A 24,710-nucleotide genomic window follows, 5' to 3' on the forward strand; every position below is an offset into this window, starting at 1 on the left:
AGTATTCCACTGTATATACTGCCCATGTGCTCATACGCTAAGTCACGTCCGACTCTTTGTAACCCCATAAGACTGAAGCCGGCCAGGCTCCTCTGTCCATGGGATTCTGCAGGCAAGAATACTGGAGTGGGCTGCCACTTCTTCCTCCAGGGGATCTTCCCAACTCAGGGATCGAACCCACGTCTCTTGCGTTTCTTGCAATGGAAGGCAATTCTTTACTCCTGAAACACCTGGGAAGCCCATGTGTATAATGCTCTGTTTATCCATTCTTCCATCAACGGACACTTGGGTTGCTGCTATCTTTCAGCTACTATGAAGAATGCTGTCGTGAACATGTACACATACCTTCTCAAGACCCTGCTTTCAATTCTTTAGGCTACATACTGTGAAGTGGATCATAGAGTAATTCTACTTTTAATTTTCTGAGGAAGTGACATACTGTTTTCCACAGCAGCTGCACCATTTTACGTCCCCACCAACAGTGCACAGGGTTCCAATTTCTCCACATCCTCACCGACACTTGTTACTTTCTGGTTTTTGACAGTAGCCACTACGATGGGTGAGACCAAACAAGTTCTCCATCAGGTGATTTAATCTTTTTATATAAGATATAAAAGGCAGACTAGAATAATGAGTCCCATGGTCCCACAATTCAACCACAATTACCAACACAGTGCCAATCTTGTTTGATTTATACATTCCCATTCCTACCACAAATTTCAAATATTCTGAAATGAATCCCAGACATCATATTAATTCCACCCTTCAATACTTCAACATATATCTCTAAAAGATAATGATTCTTTTGGAAACTAACCATAATGGCACTATCATCTAAAAATTCACAGTAATTAATGTCAAATATCCAGTCAGGATTCAAACTTATCTGTTTTGGTGTATCAAATAATTTGGCTTGGTACATCTCTCTGTGATGTGTCATTGTGAACTGTACTTTGATCACCCTTAAACAATAATACTTTAATTGTTTCCACAACATCCCAATTTTTGTTTCACCATTGAGCATGTTTATTAAGTAGGCTTTTTGTAGATGTTCTTTATCAGGTTGAGAGAGCGCCCCTCTATTCCTAACTTGCTGGAGTTTCTATCATGAATGGGTGTGGGATTCTGTCAAATGCTATTGCTGCATTAACTGATACGACCATGTGATTTTATGAATTTTCTTTAACCTGCTAATATGATGGTTACTGATTTTTTAAATGATGAAACAGCCTTGTGCATGTAGAATAAATCCCAGTTGGTCATTGTGCAAAATTCTTTTTGTATATCACTGGTTTTTGATTTGCTGCTGTTGTATTGAGGACTTTTATTTTGTATTTGTTGGTATTTATTTAGGGCTTCCCCAGTGGCTCAGATGGTAAAGAATCCATCTGCAATGTGGGAAACCAGGGTTTGATCCCTGGGTTGGGAAGATCCCCTGGAGGAGGGCATGGCAATCCACTCCAGTATTCTTGCCTGGAGAATACCCATGGACAGAGGAGCCTGGTGGGCTACAGTCCGTAGGGTCACAAAGAGTTGGACACGACTGAGCAACTAAGCACAGAGCACACACACTGAGATTGTCAAATGTGAAAACATACGACACACGGCAGGTTTTAGGGGTCTCAAATGCCCGTTGACACCAGTCCAGGTAAGAATCACTATTCCCAAACACAGTGAAATCTCTATTAGCTGGCCCTCAGAAACCTGGCATCTTCCCCTTGCACCTCAATGTAACTGGAAATTGAACTGTAAAATTACGTTTCTTATATGCATGTGGTTCTCAAATTGTACTTGTATTTCATGGTCTTCCACAGCAACATCTTACCAGTTCATGGAGACTTCCTCATTGACCCTGGGAGAGAGCCATGGAAGAAATAACAAATTAGGAAAGATACTGTTGCTGCATTTTTAAAGTATGTAAAGGTTAATGACACAGAAAGGCTGAAGGCAACAAAGAAATTAATTTGAAGCTGAAAAGATAGTCTGCTTTGAATAATGGTGAGGAGTCCAACTGATAAAGATAGAAGCCTTACACATTTATTGAGAATAACTTTAAAAATAACTTCCAAGAGGACTGCTTCCATCTTGTCCCCCTAATTAATTTTATAGAAGGGCATCTTTGTTACACTAGTCAAGAGGTTACTTAAGTAAACATTCTTAACTTCACTGTTAGCAGAAAGAGGCAAAGGAAACTGAGTGGGTGGGTGGGCAGATGGATCCACAAGCAATAGAATAAGGATTTCCTTCTTCAAACAAGTTCCAGGTCTGCTCTACAGATGAGTCTGTGACAATCTACTTGTACCATCCACAGCACAGTATAATTACTGACCCAAAGTCATCCAGGGAGTTATTTAGCATATTTCATTCACTACTATCAGGAAAATGTGGACATTTTAAAGTAGCCTCTAATAAAAAAATTTTTTTAACATTTAAACTGAGGGACTTTCCTGGTAGTCCAGTGGCTAAGACTCTGCACTCGCAATGCAGGGGGCCCAGGTTTGATTGCTGGTGAGGGAACTAGATCCCACTGGCTGCCACTAACAGTTTGCACGCTACAACTATCGATCCCAGTGCAGAAAAATAAATATTTTTTAAAAAAACAAACAAAAAAACTGTAAAATTTTTTTAAATTTTTTAAATAAAGAGGCTACCTACCCTTCAGTTATCCATCATCTCATTTTTTTAACACTCAAATTTCCACAGTAAGTTGTATTTAACTCTCCAAAGTAATAATTAGCAAGTCTAACTGTAATGCCTGTGTTCCACGGTTAGTCTCTTGAGCTCCATGGATGCTCTCTCCCGTGGTAACTGAGAACCTCTTGTGAATGTCACAAATGTGATGCGGCAGCCACTCCAGTGTGGGAGCCTCATGTCCAGCTGCAACATGGCTTCCAACAGCAAAAGCCTTTGCCCAACTCCTCCGGAAGTTCTAGGTGATAGGCAAGGAGCACAGGGCAGACAGTCTTTAAACTTCTGGGAAGTGGGGGCTGGGTCTCCCTCAGGGTTTGCACTGGGAAGGGACAAGGCAGAAGTACTCCAGGCTCACAGGATTCCTCTAGAGACCTGGTCATGAAAACTCCACAACCACCTGGCCCCTGTGCTGGGAGCCCTCCCCTCAGCTATAGCCTCCCTGGGAACGGAGGAGGCACCTGGCCCCAGTCCCACAAGACCCCACAGTGATGTACGAGGGTGGTCTGCAGGCTGACATCCCCAGGAAGCTTAGGGATCTTCTCTGACCAACACGGTGGGCACTCAGGTTAGGCTGAGGGGACCCTATGAGCTTTCCTTGTGCTCTGTTTTCTCTGGTAGTGGCTGTCTGTGCATGAATACTGAGATATCTCAGAACGCAGCCTTGGGAGGCAAAGAAGAGGTGGGAAACTGGAGGAGCTTATTAAAATTAGCATCCTACCAGAAGAGGGGAGCCCAAACCACAGAGGGCAAAGAATACACTGAATTCACATACTACAGCAGTGCTCTGTAACTGGGGTGTGGGGCAGAACCTTCTAGACCTGGTCTCCTGGACCGTGCCCTGGAGTCTGAACCAGTCAGGCTGACCAGGAGCCAGGCAGGATGGAACCAGACATTCGCCCAGAAGTTCTGCTGTGCTCCCCAACAATGAATAGACATATCAGGCGAAGTTCATGAAGAAGCATTGGCAGAGTTCTCTTTAGGGGAAACTGGGCAATTCTCACTTGTGCGCTCTTAAATGCTTTCTTGCTCTCTGTTACACACCAACACCCCCCCACCCTCACCACTATCCCCAGAAAGCCATTTTGCGAGACACCTGTCTTCAGCTTCATTCTTCTAGGATACTTGTAACTGGTACCAACTACAGCCCCTGCTTTTGTTTCAGCACAAGAGCCCTCTTTAAGCAAAAGCATTTCATGCTTGACTCTATTCCCTGAAATGAGACGTAGGGCAAGGCCATGCATTGATTTTCAGGTCACCCCACCGCCTTTCTGTACATGCAGTGCTGCCAACATACTCATCTGCCTTACCCCATCCCCACCCCATCAGAGTCTTTCCAGATTTTCGTCTTCATTTGTACCAAATCCACACTTACCTGCTCTAACTTTCCACCTTTCACAACCCTTCTAGGACTAGTCTGACAAACTAATTTGAGTTGGGTGCAAATGAAGGATAATGACCAGATACCCACAACTGCATTTTGCAACATTTATTTCAATGATTTAATGTAAAAGTAGGAATGAAGGTAAGAAACGCAGGCACCCTGCCAGGTGGCTGAAGAAAATATTTTTGGAACAGAGCCCTTGAAAGCCTCTCAGTTCATATCTTACGTGCATGGAAATTATTCAGAGTACATGTATTTTTATGCAGTTTCATACAGAATTAGACAGACAGAATGACAGGAACAAATCTACTGCGAAACCACTCTTGGAGCGTTTCAAGTCATTGATATGTACACATCCATTTCTCAGTTTACTCTTACAATGCAAGTCAATCAGGAATCTAGTTATGCAAAAAAGCACCTGCCATGAATTCCTTAAACTTCGTATTCTGCAATGTTATCAGGAAATACAGGCTGGGTTTGCCCTTTTCTTTCTTTTTTATCATCATCACACTTGTCTTGAATTAAAACAGGGCAGGGCACTGTCCTGAATCATAACATAATAGTCCAGTGGTAGTTTCCAAGTTCTGCATGCTTTTTTAGTCTCCTGACCTTCATATACAATGGAAAACTTTATCATATATAGTTCAGAAAAGGCCACAGAGTGTTCAAGACTTTGTGACATTCACTATCAATGCAATGTTCTTAACAGCTATTACACAAAGTTCTGTCGTAACTTGACTGGAATTGTCTAATAAACCTGAGATAGCTGATTGGGGAGGATAAATGTTTTTACATAAAAGTTTTACATTATTTAAAATATAGGGACTTCCCTGGCAGTCCAGTGGTTAAGACTCAAGGCTTCCACTGCAGAGGGCACAAGTTCAATCCCTGGTCAAAAAACTAAGATCCCACATACCATGCAACATGGCCGGAAAAATAAAATAAACGTAAAGGTTTTGTGATCAACACAAAATATGAAACAGCTCAATCTTATTTTGCCAATGAGTCTCTTAAGAAGCACATTTATGTTAAGAAAAGCAGACTCAACATAATGATGAGAGAAAGCCCAAGACTGGGGAAGACATGAAGGAACAAACAAGGATGTAGTTTCCCCTAAGTTATTCTAGGTGTTTCAAACCCCAAGGCATTGAAAACAGACTTGCAGCGAAAATAAGAGGTTGTGGACATATGCTATAGCCAATCTTTAAGGAATCTGTGAAGAATATGGTATCTGGTTCAAGACCTGGAAGAAAATGAACATTTTAAGCTATATTTCAGTAAGTCTGCACTGACCCTGGGCAAAATTCTAGATTGGTTTCTGTGCCTTTAGAGAAGAAAAGAAAATCACAAATAGCTGGTGACATTACTCACAAGAACAGGTATTAAATAAACATTTTCTCTTTTGAGAGTTATTAGGAAAGTCACAAGAAAGCTGGAAAAATAACATCAGTTTCAAGTTATGAAGTGCCTTGATAAAAATTTTACTTAACCATGAGGCATTTGAAGCTCTAAAAATAGTATATTAAACCTTGAAAAGTATTTAACGAGACCATTCCTCATTTCCTCATGACTGAGAACAAGATGGCAAGGTGGAAACTGGATAGAAATAAAAGTGGGTGGACTTACAGTGACCATTCCAAAAGGTCAGTGAAGAAATGCACCCCAGAAAACTGGACCAGACTCTGGTAACCCTTCGAAGGCTCATTCTCAGTTAGTTCTCTTCATCCTCCGTGTCAAAGTCAAGAATCACACAAAGCTAGAATGGACACTCAGAAACATGGAGTCAGGATTCAAAATTACCTGACAGTGTGGAGAGGCAGATCACGTGCAGCAAGAAGAAATACAATGGAGACGAACGTGAACACCAGCACCGGTGCACAGCATCTGGTCACAGTTCAGGACCAATGTGGAGGTTCCTGGGACTGGGGTTAATAAAGTAGGTATGAAGGGACAGCCAAGAAGCTTAGACAAGGGGTAGTGGCCACATGCTACTCCAACTCCACTCCTGTTGTGTGGAATTCTATTAAACCTTCTGCCCCATCTGAAAGGTGGTGTCAACACCAGGGAGCACCCAAAGAGAAAGTAACCAGGCAGGCTGGCAGAAACAAGCTGGTACATAAAAAGCCGGTGTGGGGATGGAAGGAAAGAAGAAGGGATGGTAACTTCCTTTGTGGGTGGGGATGCAGAATGGTTCAGCCACTGGTTTGGCAGTTCCTCAATAAATTAAACATAGGATTACTGTATGACCTAATAATCCCACTCCTAGGTATATACCCCAAAGAATTTAAAACTCAAATAAACACTCAAACCATTACCCATATGTGAATATTCATGGCAACACTATTCACAACAGCTGACAGCTGCAAACAACCCAAAATGTCCATCAACAGATGAATGGATAAATAAACTGTGCTATATACACATGGTGGAATATTACTTGGCCAAAAAAAGGAATGAAGTACTGATATATGCTGCAATGGGAACAAATGTCAAAAACATTAAGAAGTCATACATAAAAGGTCTCATACTGTATGACTCCACTTACAAGAAATATTCAGAATAATTAAATCCACAGAAAGCACAGAAGCGGCTGCTAGGGCCTTGGGGGAGAGGGGGAGGGAGTCACTGCTTAAAGGGTATGCGGTTTCCTTTTGGGTAGTGAAATGTTTTGGAACTACGCAGAGGTGGTGGCTGAACACCACCGTGAATATACTAAATGCCACTGAACTACACACTTTACAACATTATGTTGAGCAACTTCCTTGGCAGTCCAGTGGCTAAGACTCTGAGCTCCTAATGCAGGGGGCTTGGGTTCGATCCCTGGACAAGGAACTATTAATAGATCCCACGAGCCACAACTAAGACCTGGCACAGCCAAATAAGTAATTTTTAAAATTTAAAAAAAATTTTTTAATTTTATAAAAACTACAGAGAAGTAAAAGGATGAGTGGTTGGTTGCTAGGAGTTCGGGGGGCAGGAGGAATGAACAGATGAGCACACAGATGGGAGGACAATGAAAGTACTCTGTACGATACCACAGTGGTAGAGACCTGTCAGTATACATCTGTCAAAACCACGGAACACACATGTGTGAACCTGAAACTCTGGACCTGGTGAGGATGTATCAAAGTTCTTCAACTGAATAGCAATATTGGGGGAAAGTGTGCATGTGTGGGGTGGGGGCATATGGAAATTCTCTATACTTTGCATTCAATTTTGCTGTGAACTTAAAACTAATCTAAAAAACAAGTTTATTAATTTCTGTTATTTTTTGAATGCAATGAATTCTCGAAGCATCTTAAGATTTATTTGATTCTACCCTTCTAAGTAGATCCATGTTTCCTAAATGTATGCATCAAAGAGTCCCTGTAAACTACAGAGGAGACGCAGGATATTTTAAATTTAAGGGAAAGTCTGTCAGGTAGAGACAAGCTGCTGCTGTGCTGTGCTTAGTTGCTCGGTCGTGTCCAGCTCTCTGCAATCCCATGGACTGCAGTCCGCCAGGCTCCTCTGTCCATGGGATTCTCTAGGCAAGAATACTGGAGTGGGTTGCCATGCCCTCCTCCATGGGATCTTCCCAACCCAGGGATCAAACCTAGGTCTCCTGCATTGCGGGTAGATTATTTTACCGTCTGAGCCACCAGGGAAGCCCAGACCAGCTGCTAGTTTGGGGTAGTTCATAGCTCAACAGCAGACTGCACTGCATTCCTTTTGACGGTGTCATAGCTTTGCAAGGCTGAGTTTTCAGCAGTTGCTGTGATCCAAAGAAGTGTCCTGGGAAAATTAATATGGAACAGAGAAGAGGGCGTCAGTGTCCGATCACACTCCAGCTTTGAGAAGCTGTGCCCTGCTCAACAGGAGCACACAGTCCATTAGTAAGTTCTTGGAATTATTTTAAGATGAATTAAAAGTATTATTATTTTTTTCTTTCAATTTCTCTGAATTTTTTTCAAACTGCTACTATGCTGTTAGGATATAAATATTAGATGCTGGGATGTAAATATTAAGCTGGTTGGACCTAAGCTAATTAAAAAGAATTGTTGGGCATTTCTTTTGGCTCTGTGAAATGATCACTGAGGCATCAAGGTCCTGTGGGCAGAGACGGGCTGGAGGGGCTCTGGAGCAGACAATGAACACAGATACACTCAAGACATGTGTTAAGGCTAACAACCCTGTAAGGTAGATACTATTACTCCCTTTCACAGGGGGAAAAAATGAGGCACAGAGAGGCTATGGAAGCTGTTGGTGAGCACCCAGAAAGCAAGCAGCAGAGCTGGGATGTGAACCCAGGAATATGGCTACAGAGTCCATGTTCTTCTCCATTCCATGGCACTTACAGAGGGCCAGCACTTCTGTGGAGAGGAAGAGGCAGGGCTGAGATCAAGGTTGTTGTTCAGCCGCTAGTGAAAGAAAGTGAAAGTCGCTCAGTCATGTCTGACTCTTTGCTACTTCAAATTCTCTAGGAATTCTCTAGGCCAGCAGAATACTGGAGTGGGTAATTGTTCCCTTCTCCAGGGGATCTTCCCAACCCAGGGATTGAACCCAGGTCTCCCGCATGGCAGGCAGATTCTTTACCAGCCAAGCCACCAGGAAAGCCCAAGAATACTGGAATGGGTAGCCTATTCCTTCTCCAGTGGATCTTCCCAACCCAGGAATCGAACCTGGGTTTCCTGCATTGCAGGCAGATTCTTTACCAGCTGAGCTACCAGGGAAGCCCCAGTAGCTAAGTTGTGTCCAACTTAGTTGCTAAGTCGTGTCCAACTGTTTTTCGACTGTTTGAACTGTAGCTTGCCAGGCTCCTCTGTCCATGGGATCTCCCAGGCAAGAATATTGGAGTGGATTGCCATTTCCTTTTCCAGGGGATCTTCCTAACTCAGGGATTGAACCCATGTTTCCTGCATTGGCAGGTGGGTTCTTCACCACTGAGCCACCAGGGAAGCCCTAAGACCAAGGACTTTCTGACAGTGAAAACTGCCCTCCAAAATGGAAGATGCTCTCTGCTTAGATGACTTCCAGTGTGGACTGGCCAACTAGCACCAGTGCTCAGAGAGCATTACATCCAAAGTTTCACAACACCATTTCTAAAGCTCTTGTCAACTCCAAAACTGATTTGAGCACAGTGTGAAGACTTCTGAGATACTCGCATAAAAACAAGCACTACAGAATTTAAGAGTACAAATTTATGTCAATACAATGTACCTTCCTTCAGAATTTTTAATAATCCAATTTCATCATCTTTCCTGACTCAACTGCACGTGAAAAGTTCGTAACACGTCACCCAGATGTATGCTTCCTGAATATTATTACAGAAAGGAACGGGGTTAAAGATACTCTCAAGTGGTCTCCACTACGTTTCCTACTTTTCACATTCTGAGCTATAAAAAGATTATACTGACAACAATAACAACGTCACTTGTTTCCTCTATGGGAAAATGGGCTGACTGAACTAAAATGATTTCTAAAACCACTTCCTTTCTAGAATTCTAGCCATATTAATTCAGAAAGTGATCTTTTAGATAGATAAGGAGTTTTTTTTTTTTTTAATTTAGTGGCTTAAAAATACAAATACTTAATGTTCTAATGCAATGATATTCAAGTAACCAGTTATTTAAGTGGGAAGACAAATTGTGAGATTTCAAAAGTAAAGGACTTTATCATAAACGGGGAGAAAGGATTAGATGACCTCTCAAGGGGAAATCAAATTTATGGAATGCAGACTAGCTGAGAACTAGCTCACTGGCCATCTGTGGGAAATGCCAAAACAAACAAACAAACAGTCATTCCCCACCTAGACAAACAGAACACGTACACACCCATGCACAACTTACTTCAGATTCTGAGAACACCCCAAAAGATTTTTCAGGAAAGTAAAGCAAGCAGACTTCTCTTATTGTGGAAGTTACAAAAACATTTTTACAATGGTATCAGTCATTTTAAAGTCTCAAAAGGCCCATACTGTAAGGAAAAACAAAGACATTAACCTTTCAGTTTAAATATTGAACTTTTTTTTAAAAAAAGACAAGTTTTCCCCAGATTTCATCTAGAAAACATTGAGTAATTATACACTACCAAAGAAAAATCCTAATAAACCTGATTTTTAACATGTACTCATACTTTGTCACCTATTCCTGCCTTCTCCCTCATTAAAAACGTGTCCCATAGTGAACTTAAAAAGAAAACCAAAGGAATAATCCATAAGCATGCAAGAGCTGGACTGATAAACGGAGGGCACTGACTGCCCACTTGTAAGGGTCCCTCTGGCAGCAGAACGTGCTGCAACAATAGGCAAAGCCAGTCTATAATGAGGGCCATTAAGTCCCGTCTTCCCCAGTCAAGAAAGCAAGTAACAATGTAAATAAGAGGAAGACATGATTATAGGATGGAGAAGGAAATGACAACCCACTCCAGTTGCCTGGGAAATCCCACAGACAGAGGAGCCTGGTGGCCTACAGTCCATGGGGTCCCCAAAGAGTCAGACATGACTTAGCAACTAAACAACAACAAATAATTACAGGAATAAGTGAATTAACCCTAATTTCTCTCCCTTTTTAAGTAAATCACTTGCAAGCTTTGCTTTGCTGCTTCAACTACTTAGAGGCAGAGTTCTGGTGACACAGTCCCCAGCTGCATTTCGACATCAACCACTGCCCCAGGGCACCAATTGTTAGAACTTGGTGGGAAGACTCCTGTGGGGGGAGGGGGTCCCCAAGACCCTCTAAGGGTCTCCTCACAAAGTCTCCCTTGCGCAGCTACACGTCTCGTGAGGCCAAATTTTCTTCACCTACTTCAACCAAACAACAGATAGCAACAAGTTGAATGCAGAATCCCCCTGCCTTCTCTTAAACCCATGGAAAGGGATTAACAAAAATATAAAGCAATGCCAGTCTTCCTAGTAAACTGCTTTTTGTTTTGAAATATGGAGGGTTTTTGTTTTTGTCTTTTGTTTTTTCTTTGGGCCACTCTATGCACCATATGGGGATTTTATTATTTCCCCAACCAGAGATCGAACCCATGGCCCCTGCAGTGGCAGCAGAGTCCTAACCACTGGACTATCAGGGAATATGCAGGTATTTTTTTATCAAAAATATGTTGTAACCATCTAACGGGCTGTTACTGCTATTTTAAATAAATTAACAATATTTTAATATTAATAGGTTCTCAGTTTAATTTCTGATATAGTGAATATTGAGAGATAAAACCCACATAAACACAAGTTCTTGGAGGTCCTCAATAATTTTTGAGAGCATGGGGCTCCTGAGCCCAGTCTGGAAATCCTAAAGGACTAGTTAAATAGATCCTACCACAGCCCGCTAATGGACTATTACAGCCACCATACCTGAGACAAATGTTTAATGAATGACACTGAAAAAGGTATAAAATGCGCTGTATAAAATCAACTCATTTCTTTACCATTTTGACTTACGTAGATAATTTTCTATAAGAGAAATAAAAAAATCTAGAGATAGACACAGAAGTGTTAAGACTAAGGATCTCACGAAGGTAGTATTTTAGGTCATTTTACCTTTTTCTTTTTTGTACTAAATTGTATTATGGGGGGGGGGGGCAGAATTTGGAGCAGCATTTCCCAGAGTGTGTACCATGCAACACCAGTGCCACAACAGGCTCCAGAAGAGTTCATGTTCTACTTAGTTGGATAAATGTTGATTATACCTGGGCTCAGTAATTCTGCAACACACATCATGATACTAAAAGTTCCAAGAAGTCATACAGTAATGAAACGTGTTGAACTGCATGTCCCAAACTCAGGTGACCAACAGACCCTTTGGCTTCCCTGGTGGCTCAGAAGGTAAATCTGCCTGCAATGTGGGAGATCCAGATTTGATCCCTGGGTCGGGAAGATCCCCTGGAGAAGGAAATGGCAACCCGCTCTAGTATTCTTGCCTGGAGAATTCCATGGACAGAAGAGCCTGGCTGGCTAGTTCATGGGGTCAAAAAGAGTCGGTCACGACTGAGCGACCAACACTCACTCACTTAACACCTATCCATATACCATCCTTAGGGAAACGCTGCCTCAGAGATCAACTTATCCTATATAACAATTCAAGGAGGAAGCCCATCCTTTAGCATTTACTGTCAGAAGTCACCATTATTCAGAAGGGATGACCTCCAGAAATGACACCTAAAAACTCCAATAGAGAATTTGGGGGGTTATGTCAAACACATTTTTTTTACATTTGCTTTAGTAAAATAATTTTATGAAGGAGTAAATTTAATTCATATAGATTCAGGAACCTGGAAAATTCAAGAAAAGTTTTCAATAGCACTTTTTTCCCTTTTTTTTTTTTTTTTTTTTGGACCTTGCCACAGCGTGTGGGATCTTAGTTCCCTGACCAGGGATGGAATCCACACACCATGCCTCAGAAGTGTGGCATCTTTACCACTGAACCACCAGGGAAGTCCCTTAAATAGCAATTCTTAAGTAAAATTTTCCTTGATGAAAACATTCAGTACATTGGAGCAAATGACACACACCAATAAGTACTCTCCTGAGAGAATGACCTGCACAAACAGGCATTCCCCATGTGGCTGACATGCCACCCGAGGGTCCTGTACCCTAGCCACCCAGGCAGGGCTGCCACCTGGTCCCGGGGGGCTGCTGGCAGCCTGCATCTCCTCCCTTCTGCTGCCTCTTTTCCTTTTCAGGACACGGTGAACAGGCCACACTCCCTCCTTTTCCTCTCACTTGGATCCTAGGGCTCCTCTGTCCTTCTCAACCTTTCTCTTCCTTCTGGGCTCTTCCATCCAGGCCTGAGCCAACATGTCTCACATTCTCTGAAGCTACTCTACAACTTTAAGACCTGTGTACCACAAAACATGAACTAGCACTTCACTGTTAATTAATGATTAATATTGTAATATATAACGTATTATAATGGTGAATGTGTGTGATGTGTGTTACTGCCAATTTGCTTGATTTTCACTCGTTCTGGATTAAACCAGTTTCTGACCATCACTTTTGGAGTTTTAAGGAGTTTGTAACAATGTATCCATGGAAAAACATAATCCAAATTCCAATTTATATTCCTAATAAAGCAATCACCGACTCGATGGACATGAGTTTGAGTAAACTCCAGGAAGTGGTGATGGACAGGGAGGCCTGGCATGCTGTGATTCATGGGGTCGCAAAGAGTCGGACACGACTGAGCGACTAAACTGAACTGAATAAAGCAGTATGAATTGCTTTTTCAGGTTATCTGGGAATCAGAAATGGATCCCAGGAAACAATACATCAAGACAAGCTGGGTGAAGGCAGCCGAAAAACAGGCACTAGAAGACAGCACGGAGCTGGGGGTGGGGTAGGTAGACAAGGAGCCTCACCTGGGCTGAGTTCAGCCGACCCAGGCAATCCGCATTTGGAGAAGTAAAAAGTGCCTGAGAGCTTGGGCAGACAAGACCTAAATCTGACGGGTTAGACACAGGTTAACTTTTGTTGGCCACCAATGGGAGATTTCCTCAGATGTCGGGGTTCCACCACTGCCCACTGCACTGGCCTGCCTCTGTTACCCTGTCTGTACCTGGGTTTCCAAAGATGAGCAAGTACAGTCAGGACTGCTCTGCTCCAAGGCAAAGCTTTGGCCCCAAATACCTGTTGGCTCTCCTACACCCCTGAGTTGAGTTTTCAGACAAAACAGAAACGTCAGGAAACATTTAGCCTTCTCCCTTCAGGCTTAACCAACCAAAACCTGGCCTGAGTGGCCCGTGTTTGCTTTCTCATTGGCCCTGGCTTCACTCTGTTCATCAGCACTGAAAACCACGTAAGCAAACACCATTTTAATAGAAAAGAAAAAAATGCAAGGAAGACATACTTGCCTTATGCACTGCTTTTTTCAAGTAGTAATAAACACAGCAAACCTTTTAATACTTAGAAAGGACTAACTCTAGAAAAAATGGGGTTAATAAACTCTATCAAATGAATAAATAAATATATATTAATAACTGGCATTTATGACCTTTGTAAAACATTTCATCAAACAAGTATTAATATTGCAGTTATTATTAATTGAAGTCACCATTGGGGGAAAGGCGAGACTATGTTATTAAATTATTCTACTGGTACATCTTCCTCCAAATAGAAAAGGTTTTTAAAATGTCAAATTTCATATGAAAAAGCATTTAATTCATTTTCCATTCTAGGCTTTGAATGTTTCTAAAATACTTGTAAGCTGCTTCTTTTAATTAGGCAGGAGGAGGCTTCATACACTTGGGCATGGACTTTTGAAAACCCCTGCCAAATACAAGGGATGTATTCAGGAATCATGGGTAGATATTAATGGATATTTACAAGCAACTCAGAAGCAAGATCAGAACACTGCCAGTTCGGGGCTTTATAATTCAGGCTGAGGGATTATCAAGGGACCCTCCCATTAACCCAGCACTAGCAGAGGAGGTGCTCAAAGGCTGGGAATGACCACTGCCCACCTCTCAAGCCTCCCCACCGTTCTCTGTAATAGTGGTCCAAAGTGAGAGTGGCTTGGGGAGAAAATTAAATTCAAGCCAGTGCATTCTGCTCTTTACCAGCCACTCTGATAAACGTTTGAAACACAAGGCAAAAAAAAAAAAAAGATTAGGGATTATCCAAGAATTTTAATTATTTCTGTTATCCTTGTTACTAATTCTGTGAGTAATAGGAAACTGGCATGAATTAGTTATGGCTTTTTCAAGGTAAACAATCTGCTTGACGCAAAGGGCTTTAATCCTGCAAATCAAAAGCGGCCCTATTCCTCAATTAGCATCTACCTCGGATGAGCTCTGTGAACCGAGCATAGTCTGCCCTTCACCAGGTGCTGGGGGGCATGGCAGAGTGTGTAGCCTCCACCCCGAGGCCACCAAGGAATAAAAGTCTTTGGCAGGGGTATGGGGGTGGGGGTGGGCCATCAGTGGGGAGGTGCCACCCGGGAGGGGTGGGGCTTCATTTGAGAGGGTGCCCAGAGGACCAAGGGCTCTGGCTAAAATCTTAGTCTCAGGACCACATTCAATGAATACTCTGGCCATATTAAGTCTATCAATACTTAGGGCCGGATTCCTGGGAATGCTGGGCCCCACGCTTGGTTTAATGCTCTACTGCCATCTTGAAACTCCTAATAGTGTTTGAACAAAGGAGGCCCACATTTCGATTACGCAGCTGGTCCCATCAATATTCATCATTAACTACATCTTAAATATACAAAATTAAATGTGACTGGATTCTGCCTTTCAGATGGAATACATTTTGCTCTTTAAAAGCCACTTAATAGACAACCTCATGCAAATCATTCTAGTTTTACACTATCTACAATTTAAGTTTATGACCTTCATTTTTTTTTCCTTGGCAGTTCTTAAAATGAAAGCACTCTATTAATACTTTTAAGATTTAGGAAGAACTCAGAATAAACGCATCTTCACTATACATTAAGTAGGTATTAGAGAAAGATGACATTCATTTTTACTGTTTAAAAATTCACTTTCAATCTAAAGACACTTCTAAGTGTTTTATACTATAACTGAAGACTAGGTATATCATGAATAGTTTAAAGAATAAATCAAAGGACCAAACTAATTTACTTTAACAGTACTTTCTGGACAATCAAATCCAGGCAATGAAAAGGTAACGAATGAAGAAATCTCGTTTTCTAAACTAGTCACAGTTTAAGAATTCTAGTTGTTCCTTAGACTTCCTTAGAATTTCATAAAGCCCAGCCTTAGCTATCTACTCTGCTTGTGACGGGGTGTCCCCCATCACTGGGTTGGCAGCACTGTATTGTACTAGCTCATTTCTCAGATCACAGGCAGAAAGGGCAGGTGGCGGGGCACGGCTTGGGAAGCTGGGGTGTGGATACTAGGTTACATTTGCTCTCAGTCTGGGTGTCTGCAGAGGCTTCAAGACTGGTGAGATTCTGTCCTAAGGAGAGTTGATTTAAGTACCAAACAATGCTTTGAAGAAAACGGGTGCTTTGTGAGCCAGTGAGTGCCTAGGCTGGATGATCAATTTTCAGGGACGTGTAAAGAATCATCTGTCTTATAGAGACAGCTACTTGAGTTCCTGCATGCTGGTAGCTCAGATGGTAAAGAATCTGCCTGCAATGCAGGAGACCTGGGTTCGATCCCTGGGACCGTGAAGATCCCCTGGAGAAGGAAATGGGTGCCTAGTCCAGTATTCCTGCCTGGAGAATCCATGGACAGAGAAGCCTGGCAGACTACAGTCCATGGGTTCGCAAAGAGTCGGACAAGACTGAGCAACCGACACTTTCACTTTTTTTCTCCTTGAGGGCAGAGGACCAGAATGATATGGGAGATGGAAGGAGAGAAGGAGCAAGCTGGTTGGATGAAATGCCAATTTATCCTGAGTGGAGCAAAAAAAACTCAGCAACTTAAAACTATCGTAAGAAAACCCTGAGACAATTGTGAGATATTTATCTCCTTAGAAAGACACTCCTGGGAGTGATTACAGGGGTCAGGACTCAATGTAGAATGGTGTGGCAACTCTGGAAAACAGTTTGGTAGTTCCTCAACATGCTAAACACAGAGTTAAAAAACTCTGTAATTCCTCTCCAGTTATATACCCAAGAGAACTAAAAATATATGTCCACTCAAAAACCTGCACATGTATGTTCATAGCAGCATTATTCATAGTAGCTACAATGTGGAAAATAACGCAATGTCCATCAACTGAGGAATGGATATACAAAATGTAGTCTGTCCATACAGTATGGAATACTGTCTTAGTCTATCTGGGCCCTATAACAAAATATCATAGACTGGGTGGCTTATAATCAACAGAAATTTATTTATTATAGTCCTGGAGACTGGGAAACTCAAGATCAAGGTGCCAGCAGATTCAGGGTCTGGTGAGTGCCCACCTCCTGGTTCACAGCCATCTTCTTGTTGTATCTGCTGGTAGCAGAAGAGGCCAGGGAGCTTTCTGGGGTCTCTTGTACACGGGCATTGACCCCATTCATGAGAGCCCCACCCTCATGACCTAATCACTTCCCCAGAGACCCCACCTCAAAATACCATCACATTGGGGATTAGGTTTCAATAGTGTGTGAATTTTGGAGGGACACATACATTCAATCTATAGTAAATATTATTCAGCCTTAAGATGGAATGAGGCACTGATCCCTGCTATGATGTGGATAAACCCTGAAAACATCATGAATTGAAAGAAGCTAAGGCCCTATGTTGTATGATTCCACAGACATGAAATGTCCAGAATAAAGACAGGCAGTAGATTACTGGTTGCCGGCAGGGGTGGGGGGGGGGGGGGATGGGGAAAAGGGGGAATTTGGACAGACTGCTAAGGGCTTTCATCACTTCTTTTTATAATGATGAAAATGTGCTGAAAGTAGATACTGGTGATGGTTGCACAACTGGTAAATATACTAAAATCATCAAACTGTATACTTCAAAAGGGTGAATATTATAGTATGTGTCAATAAACCTGCTTTTTCCCCCCAAGTTTTTATTGAAGTTGTTACAGTTGTTTCTGTGTTAAGTTTTTGGGTTTTTGGCCACAAGGAACGTGAGATCCAAGTTCTCCAACCAGGGACCAAAGCTGCAGCCCCTGCACTGGAAATAAACCTGTTTTAAAAATGAAAAGAGAACGGATGCAGGAAAAGTCTTCTTTTGCCCTAAAACAATAAGTTCCAGAAAGTACAGATCAAAGTAGACTTGAAGAGTGGCAGACTTGACAGAAGTTCCTGTCCTGAGAGAATTATGGTCCGAAACATATTCATGCCTGACCAAAGGTGAAAAAAGAAAAACATGATTCTTCCTCTACTGTGCTACTGCATACCTCTTACTGGGGTTCTGGAATGGAAGTTAACTTTCAAATGTGTCTTACAGGTTTTTAAGATGTTCTAAATTCAGTTACTTTGAAGCAACTGAATCTTCCCATAGAATTTTAAAAGTAAAAAAAAGCCTTAGCAACAAATCTTGTGGAAAACTTTAATCTAATAATAATATCATCTTACAGCTAAGGGAGAAAATGAACAAAAATAGCCCTAAAGCATAGGGAAGAATGGACTTATCACACAGGGGACAAGTGGATGCTGTGCTCAAATCCTAGGCAATGGAGGCTCCATGGAAAAACCGACTCCTCGAATCAGGCTGATGTGTTGGCAGGGGGACCATCAGAGCCTAAAGGCTCCTAACTCTGGCCTTTGATAGCCTTTACTGGTGTCAAGATGTTGCTTCTGAGGGTTTGGTTTTTGTTGTTTTTTAACAGTGCAAGAACATGACACTGCATAAATCATTTCCACCCAACTCTGAACCCATTTACATTCCTGAGGCTCTACTAAAATCTGTATTTTATCACGAATCAGTATCTTAAATTTCAAAATACATTTCTTAAGTAACTCTGCTGTTACCAACTCATAACCACAGAAAAAGCAAGGTATATTTTTAAAACCCTAATGATCTAAAACCTCAATTAATCAGAACAAGTGAGAAATAACTCTTGATTTTTCAAAATAACCAAATATACTTTGTTTCAAACCTTAAAATGAAAACTCTATGCAAAAAAATTACATTTTATTGTCTTAGAAAATAATAATTCAATCACTTTTTTCATTTCTTAGAAATTTAACATCCCTCAGGTTCCTCATTTTAAACATCAAGAATTGGCTTAGTGGGACTTCCCTGGCGGGCCAGTGGTTGGGACTTGGCCTTCCAACACAGGGAGTGCAGGTTCGATCCCTGATCAGGGAGCAAAGATCCCACATGCGCTGTGGCCAAAGCACAGAACAGAAACAATACTACAACAAATTCAGTGAAGACTTTGAAGGCGGTCCACATCAAAAAAGACAAAAAAATTGGTTTAGTAAGCTTAACCAAGTCCTGAAACTAGTGTAGTGGAATTATACCATTTTCCAATTTCATTAGGAAAATAATGTCATATTTCACAAAAATTCCAATTATTGGATTATATTCCTCATACCTAAGACTTAATTCACTGTTTTCTTTTTGGCTCAAAAATCAAATAGTACTGACCCACATAATATGTGATATGAATGCTTAAAATTTCCTTTTGAAAAAGAATTTCTAGGAAACTGCTTGGTTTTCTGCTTCTTTTCCTGAAAGTAGCATGCAGCCAAAAGCTAGGTTCCAGTCAACTGAGGGTTCCAGTTAACAGAGTCCTAGCTCTTAAATTGCAACACATTCAGAATCATTAATATTATTTCTTTAGTAGTTATAGGTATCATGTGAAATAAATATATTTACTTTCAGCAATAAAAATATTAAACTAAGCATAATATTTAAGTCTATGATAAACTTATTTTTCCTCAAAATTGCTTCTGAAAAGCAAGGTAACAAATTAAGAAACTGTTTTCCCAAAAAGGTGAGAATTACAGTATTTTTGAAACATGATCTTAACGTGATAGCCAAAGAGTTACAGTCTACAAAGCTGTTTAATGATCTCATGTCCCAACACTGCAATGAATAGAATGAATCCTTGAAAAATTATCTACTAGTGAATTCTCTTATCCATGTTGTAGAATTCAAGTTCCTTTAGATTCTATGTCTGTAATGCTTTTCTCAGCATAAAACATCTATGTCAGGTGAAAATCAGGATGTAAAAACACAGTGGTGCCTAAACCGAACACGACTACGCATTCATTCACACAGCACTGAGTCCACTGAGTGCAGGTGACAGGACACACAGGTGAGCACCACAGACCACTTTGGGGTGTGTGTTCCAGTGAGGAGAGACAGGCAATGAACAGAGTAAGTGAATAACAGAGCTTGTTAAGATGGGGTAAGTGCCATGGAGAAGTAACAAGTGAAGCAGGGGAGGGAAGATTCAGGGCTTCAGAGAGATGAAATTTCAACCAGGATGGCTGGTGAGCAGAACCTCTACTGAGAAGTCTGTGTGCAAACGGGAAAATAACAGTGCACGTTATTTATTTGGCTTTGAAATGCATTACAAGATTGCATTTGCTCTTATTTAGTATTCATATAAACTTTCTATTTTCTCTATTTCAGTTTTCTATTTCCTGATCATTGACAGACTGGAGAAGAAGGCAGGCAGCCTTGGGCATGCCAAGGAAATTTCTCCTAATTTTCTGGTTTACTTGATTTTTTTTTTTTAAGAGAACTATAGCTACAATTAAAATGAAATTTAGGGTTCTCCATAAAACAATGAATAGTCAACATGGAATTTATATTATAAACCTTACAGCAGCTTAGGTTATCTTCCTCCCATTGTTTTTAGAGGCAGCTAGAGTATGAACCAACAGCAGATCACAGTGTCACACTGTCTGGCAGGGTTAAGAATTCACGTATTAGCTGAAAAGATCATCTTTTAAAAAGAGCCCACAGAAGGTGTCTCCACAAATTGCCTGTTTACATACAAAATATGTTTCTAATAGCTCAAAAGGAAATCATTTTATTTGCATTTCATGGAACACATTTTCTAACTTGTAAGCTAGAAAAAGAAAAAACAAAAAACAGAACCAACAACACAACAGAATAACTGAGGTTTAAAATGCTTTTATTTTGAAGACTAAGAATTCTTAAATACTAAAAATGTACCAAGAAATCTTACAGAAAGTTAGCAAATGACAAAGGACTCGAGTCCTCAACGTGTCTTTCATGTGAGATTTCTGTTAGTCCGCCATAAAAACTATACTTGATAGCTGAAATCTTCAGCAATGCTAATAGACTACTTAATTAGCCCATTGCTAATTCAATAATGAACAGTAAATGTAGATGAGTGGACACACTGAAGAAAAATGTGGAGTTTTAATAAGAAATATTATCACTGACTAAACTAAATACACTTGTTCCCCAAATATCCAATCCCAGCACATATTTTTAAGCTGTGTGGGTTTTCCCCAAGAGAAGCAAACTTTGACATTTTTTCTTGGATATATTAAACTTACAGACCTTCATCCCACATCTGGAAAGAACATTCCAAACTCAGCTTGATGTAACTTTTAAAAATCAAATTGAGAGCAATTAGATACTTAGTGACTGAGATCTGAATTTGACAGAGTCAACAGAATGTTAGAAATGAAATAAATAAAAGAAGTATTCAAAGTTTATCATCCTCAATGTGACGAAAGGAACATAGAACAAAAGATGCATTTGCCTCTCCTGCCCTTTAATTTGTGAACATCATACTTCTCTTTATATGTCATGCCCAGAAAGAGAAAGTGAGATTTTTTTTTAAAAGCCTGGCTAAATTGAAATATGACCATTTCATCTGGGCTTCCATCAATCCTCCCTCCCTCCAATTTTTATTTAAAAAAACCATAAGCACAAATCTAAGTACTCTCTATAGACTACACCTAGATTACTTTGCTCCAAGGCCGAGAAAAATGTTTACCATTCCAAGATCCACTCCGAAGCATGTATCTGCAATGCGTAAGCTTTTCGTTGGCAAGATCAGTCAATATCACAAGGCGTGCAACGTTTAAAAGGTTAAGTGGTTGAAGGTTAAAAAATAACAAAACAATCGATTCACTAAGAAATATTTTTTTGTCAAGTAACCATGAAATAATTTCGACCCTAAGAAATCAAAGAGGGGTTTCTCCTTTTTGTATGGTGTAAATTACCGTCAGAAAAACTGCACCAATGTGTCGGGGGCGGAAGAGAGGAAGATTTCTAACACCGGGTGAGACCACGGTTGTAAACCTCATCACGATTTCACCTTTGGGTGAAAAGGTGGGAGGGGAGCCAAAAGTTTCAGCCTCTGCTCCTTTGAAAACAGACGTTGGTAAGACCCTGGACGGAGATGGAAAGGGGCGCAGATGCCGCGTCTGCGGTTGCAGCCGCAGATAATCGGGATCTGGGAAGGGATGCGGGGGAGTGGTTTCTTATGTAAGCATACACCAAAAATTGTGCATGCACCCCCGGCCTGATGCACATCTGAGCACACAACACAGGCACACGGCATCCCTCCCCAAGAATGCAGCCCCAGCTTGCGGGCGCTGCCGAGGAAGGCGGACCGATCCTTCGGCCCGTCCGCACGTTCCCCGCGATCAGTGCAGCCACCACCCGGACGTGGGTGCAATGCGGGCGGCCAGGGCCCCGGTGCGGCGCCCGAGACGGAACCTAGCTTCCCCCCGGCGCCTGCAACGCGCGCGCACGGCCTCCGGCGCCCCGACCCAGAGCCGCTCGCCTGGCCCCGACCCCTCGCTTCCCCACCCGGCTCCCGGAGCTCGGCCCCCGCGCCCCGACCCAGCCCCGGGGCTTACCTCGCGAGGCCCAGACCCCGCCGCTGCAGAGCAGCCCGGCCAGCAGCAGCCAGGCGGCAGGGGCCAGCGCGGGCGCAGGGCGGCGCAGCATCGCTCCGGCTCCCGGCGCCGCGGCCGGCCCGAGGCGGGAGCGGCAGGGACGCTCGTGGGGCGCCGAGCGGGGCTCTCGCGGCCCGGAGCCGGCTGCTTGCCGCCGCGGCGAGCACTGGGGTCCGAGGAGGAGCCGCCGCCGTGACGCTGGGCCGCGGGCGCCCTCCCCTCGGCGGAGGCAGCGCTTCGCTTGAGGCAGCGGCAGCAACTAAGATGGCGGCGGCGCTCTCTCTCGGGTCCGGCGAGGGTACCCGGCCGGGGGCGGGGTGGCGGCGGGAGGGGCGGGGAGGGGAGCGACGGCAAGGCGCGCGCGCGGCGGCCAGGGGAGCGCGCGGGGCGTGGAGTGGGGGCGGGGCGGGCGCGCCTCCGAGTGCGCCCGCGGGGTCGCGCCGGGAAACAGGCTCCCGAGAGGTTGGGAGAGTCCGGGGTTAGAGAGGGGGCTGCATCCCCCGCCCTAGTCGGCTGCTAACGAGGGCATCAACGCCTCCTTCCCACGCGCTCTCCGAGGCTCCGGAGCCGACCTAGCGGTACCCTGGGACGCGTGCCCCCCCCTTCTCCCCCTTTCCACCCCCATCCCCAAGGATGCAGACCCCGTTTGGAGGGTGCAGCCAAGGGCCCCTGAGCGACAGCACCCTGTGCCACTTCGAGCAAGTCACGTCGCCTCCTAGAACCTCGGCGTCCTCTTCTGCCAAGTGGAGGTGCTGAGAGGGAGCTTGCGGGATCGCAAAAGGTGTTCAAGGAGACGAGGTCAGCGAAACGCGCTTTGTAAACAGTCAAGGCTGCGCAGCACGTGCTGCGGTGGTTGTAGCCCTGGGAAAAGGCATGCTTGTCCCAAGTCCGTAGTGAATTTGCAAGTCGGGGGTCCCTCCATTTGCTAAAGAAATCCGTATGTGGCTTTTTAAAGGCGGGTGGTGCGGGTGCCCTTTCTAGATTTTAGTGTGATGCTAACGGTCCCTTAAAAATGCAGAGATCCAAATGGATAAAGAAGGATCCCTTCACAGCTCTCTCAATTCCTTCTCTTCTCCACTTGTCCTGGGGACCCTGCCTCCTCCCGCCCCCACCCCAGAACAATCATGGATGGTCTCCCGCGAGTCATAGAGCCACCGTACCCTATGAGCCGACTTTACTGGCTCCATTTTGCAGAGAGGCAAACTAAGGCGAAATGACTTTCCCGGTTGAGACACTGCTGTAAAAAGATCAGCCCTCAAGGACAAGGCTGGCATGAGGGAGACACCCATAGCCAAAGTCAAACAGCAATAAAATGTTAATTATTGAAGACTCTGCTGGAAGACCTATCAGAGGGAATTCACAGCACAGTGATTGGCACAGTGATTGTCTGGCCATGTTTACTGAGAGGGTCTGGCTGGCTGGTGGGCTTTGTGGGAACCAGCTTGGGGTGGGGGTGGGGTGAAGGAGGGTGGGCAGCTGGGGAGGCTGGGAGGAGAATGAGTCACACAGATTGTGTAGAGCAGAGGACTTATTTAGGAGAGTAGTGGTCGAAGAGCCCAAAAAAGGTAGACTGTGGCCAGAGGGAAGTGCCTGAAATGTCAGAAAGATGGATTTGGACCGAATCCTACAGGCCACAGGAAGCCTTGAACAGCAGTGAACAGAGGCGTGATGTGACCTTGGAGGGAGTTTCAAAGCCATCTGTTATGGAATATGCTCCTCCTTGTCTTTATGCCTCAAAGTCATCTTCCTCCAAAGCCTAAAGACTCCACCTCTGCTCCCCTGTCCACCCGGCCCCTGAGCCCAAGAGGACCAGACTCTCATGGGTGGACCCTTCCCAAGACACCTACCTGGCCCTTGTGTCTTTAAGCCACACCCACCCCCTCCTTCCAGCCAGCACTGCAGAGTCATACTCTCCGGGTGTGGCTGTTCCCTCCCTGGTTCCCAGATACTCCCTTCTGCTACCTCATCAGGTCCAGACAGCTCTGCTGGGCTTCCCATCTCTCAAGCCTGGACCCCACCCAGCTGAGTTCAGGATCCACTATCGGAGGATCCACTATCGGAGCTCAAGTTCATTCCTTCCCAGAGCCAGCATAACGTGGCATGCTGGCATCACATGGCACACCATCCACAACCTGTGCCCTGAGCCTCCAGTCCTATTAGTATACTTCTGAGCTGCCTCCTCCAGGAAGTCCTCCAGACTCTCAGGCCCTCCCTCCATAAACCCACACTCTCTGAACTGGATGACCCAGGCTTAATAATCTGCTTTTTTTGCTGTTGATTGACTCATGTGTCCTTTTCTCTTCCATGCTATTCTAGTGGGAAGAACCAGTGCTGATTCAGTCAGATGGCACTGGCTGAGAATTCTGGCTCCTGCTACTTCAAATGACCTTGGATAAGTTACA

At 43.4% G+C, this 24,710-nt stretch overlaps 1 protein-coding gene across 9 annotated transcripts in view; it reads right to left on the bottom strand.

Annotated features, from left to right (window-relative positions):
- The window catches only part of CLSTN1 (calsyntenin 1), a 75,321-nt gene extending 52,749 nt beyond the window's left edge, over positions 1 to 22,572 (bottom strand). For 3 of the 9 annotated variants that reach the window (XM_025285859.3, XM_025285858.3, XM_044942970.2), the window contains exon 1: positions 22,270 to 22,569. In XM_025285859.3, coding sequence (XP_025141644.1) covers positions 22,270 to 22,360 — 91 coding nt within the window. In that variant the 5' untranslated portion in view covers positions 22,361 to 22,569. Of the gene's footprint in view, positions 1 to 22,269 lie in introns of all 9 variants that reach the window. The other 6 variants (XM_044942971.2, XM_044942969.2, XM_025285861.3 and 3 more) reach the window with 4 other exon arrangements.
- Between the last annotated feature and the right edge of the window lie 2,138 nt (positions 22,573 to 24,710).

Source organism: Bubalus bubalis, chromosome 5 (assembly GCF_019923935.1).
Source record: "Bubalus bubalis isolate 160015118507 breed Murrah chromosome 5, NDDB_SH_1, whole genome shotgun sequence".
Classification (NCBI taxonomy): domain Eukaryota; kingdom Metazoa; phylum Chordata; class Mammalia; order Artiodactyla; family Bovidae; genus Bubalus; species Bubalus bubalis.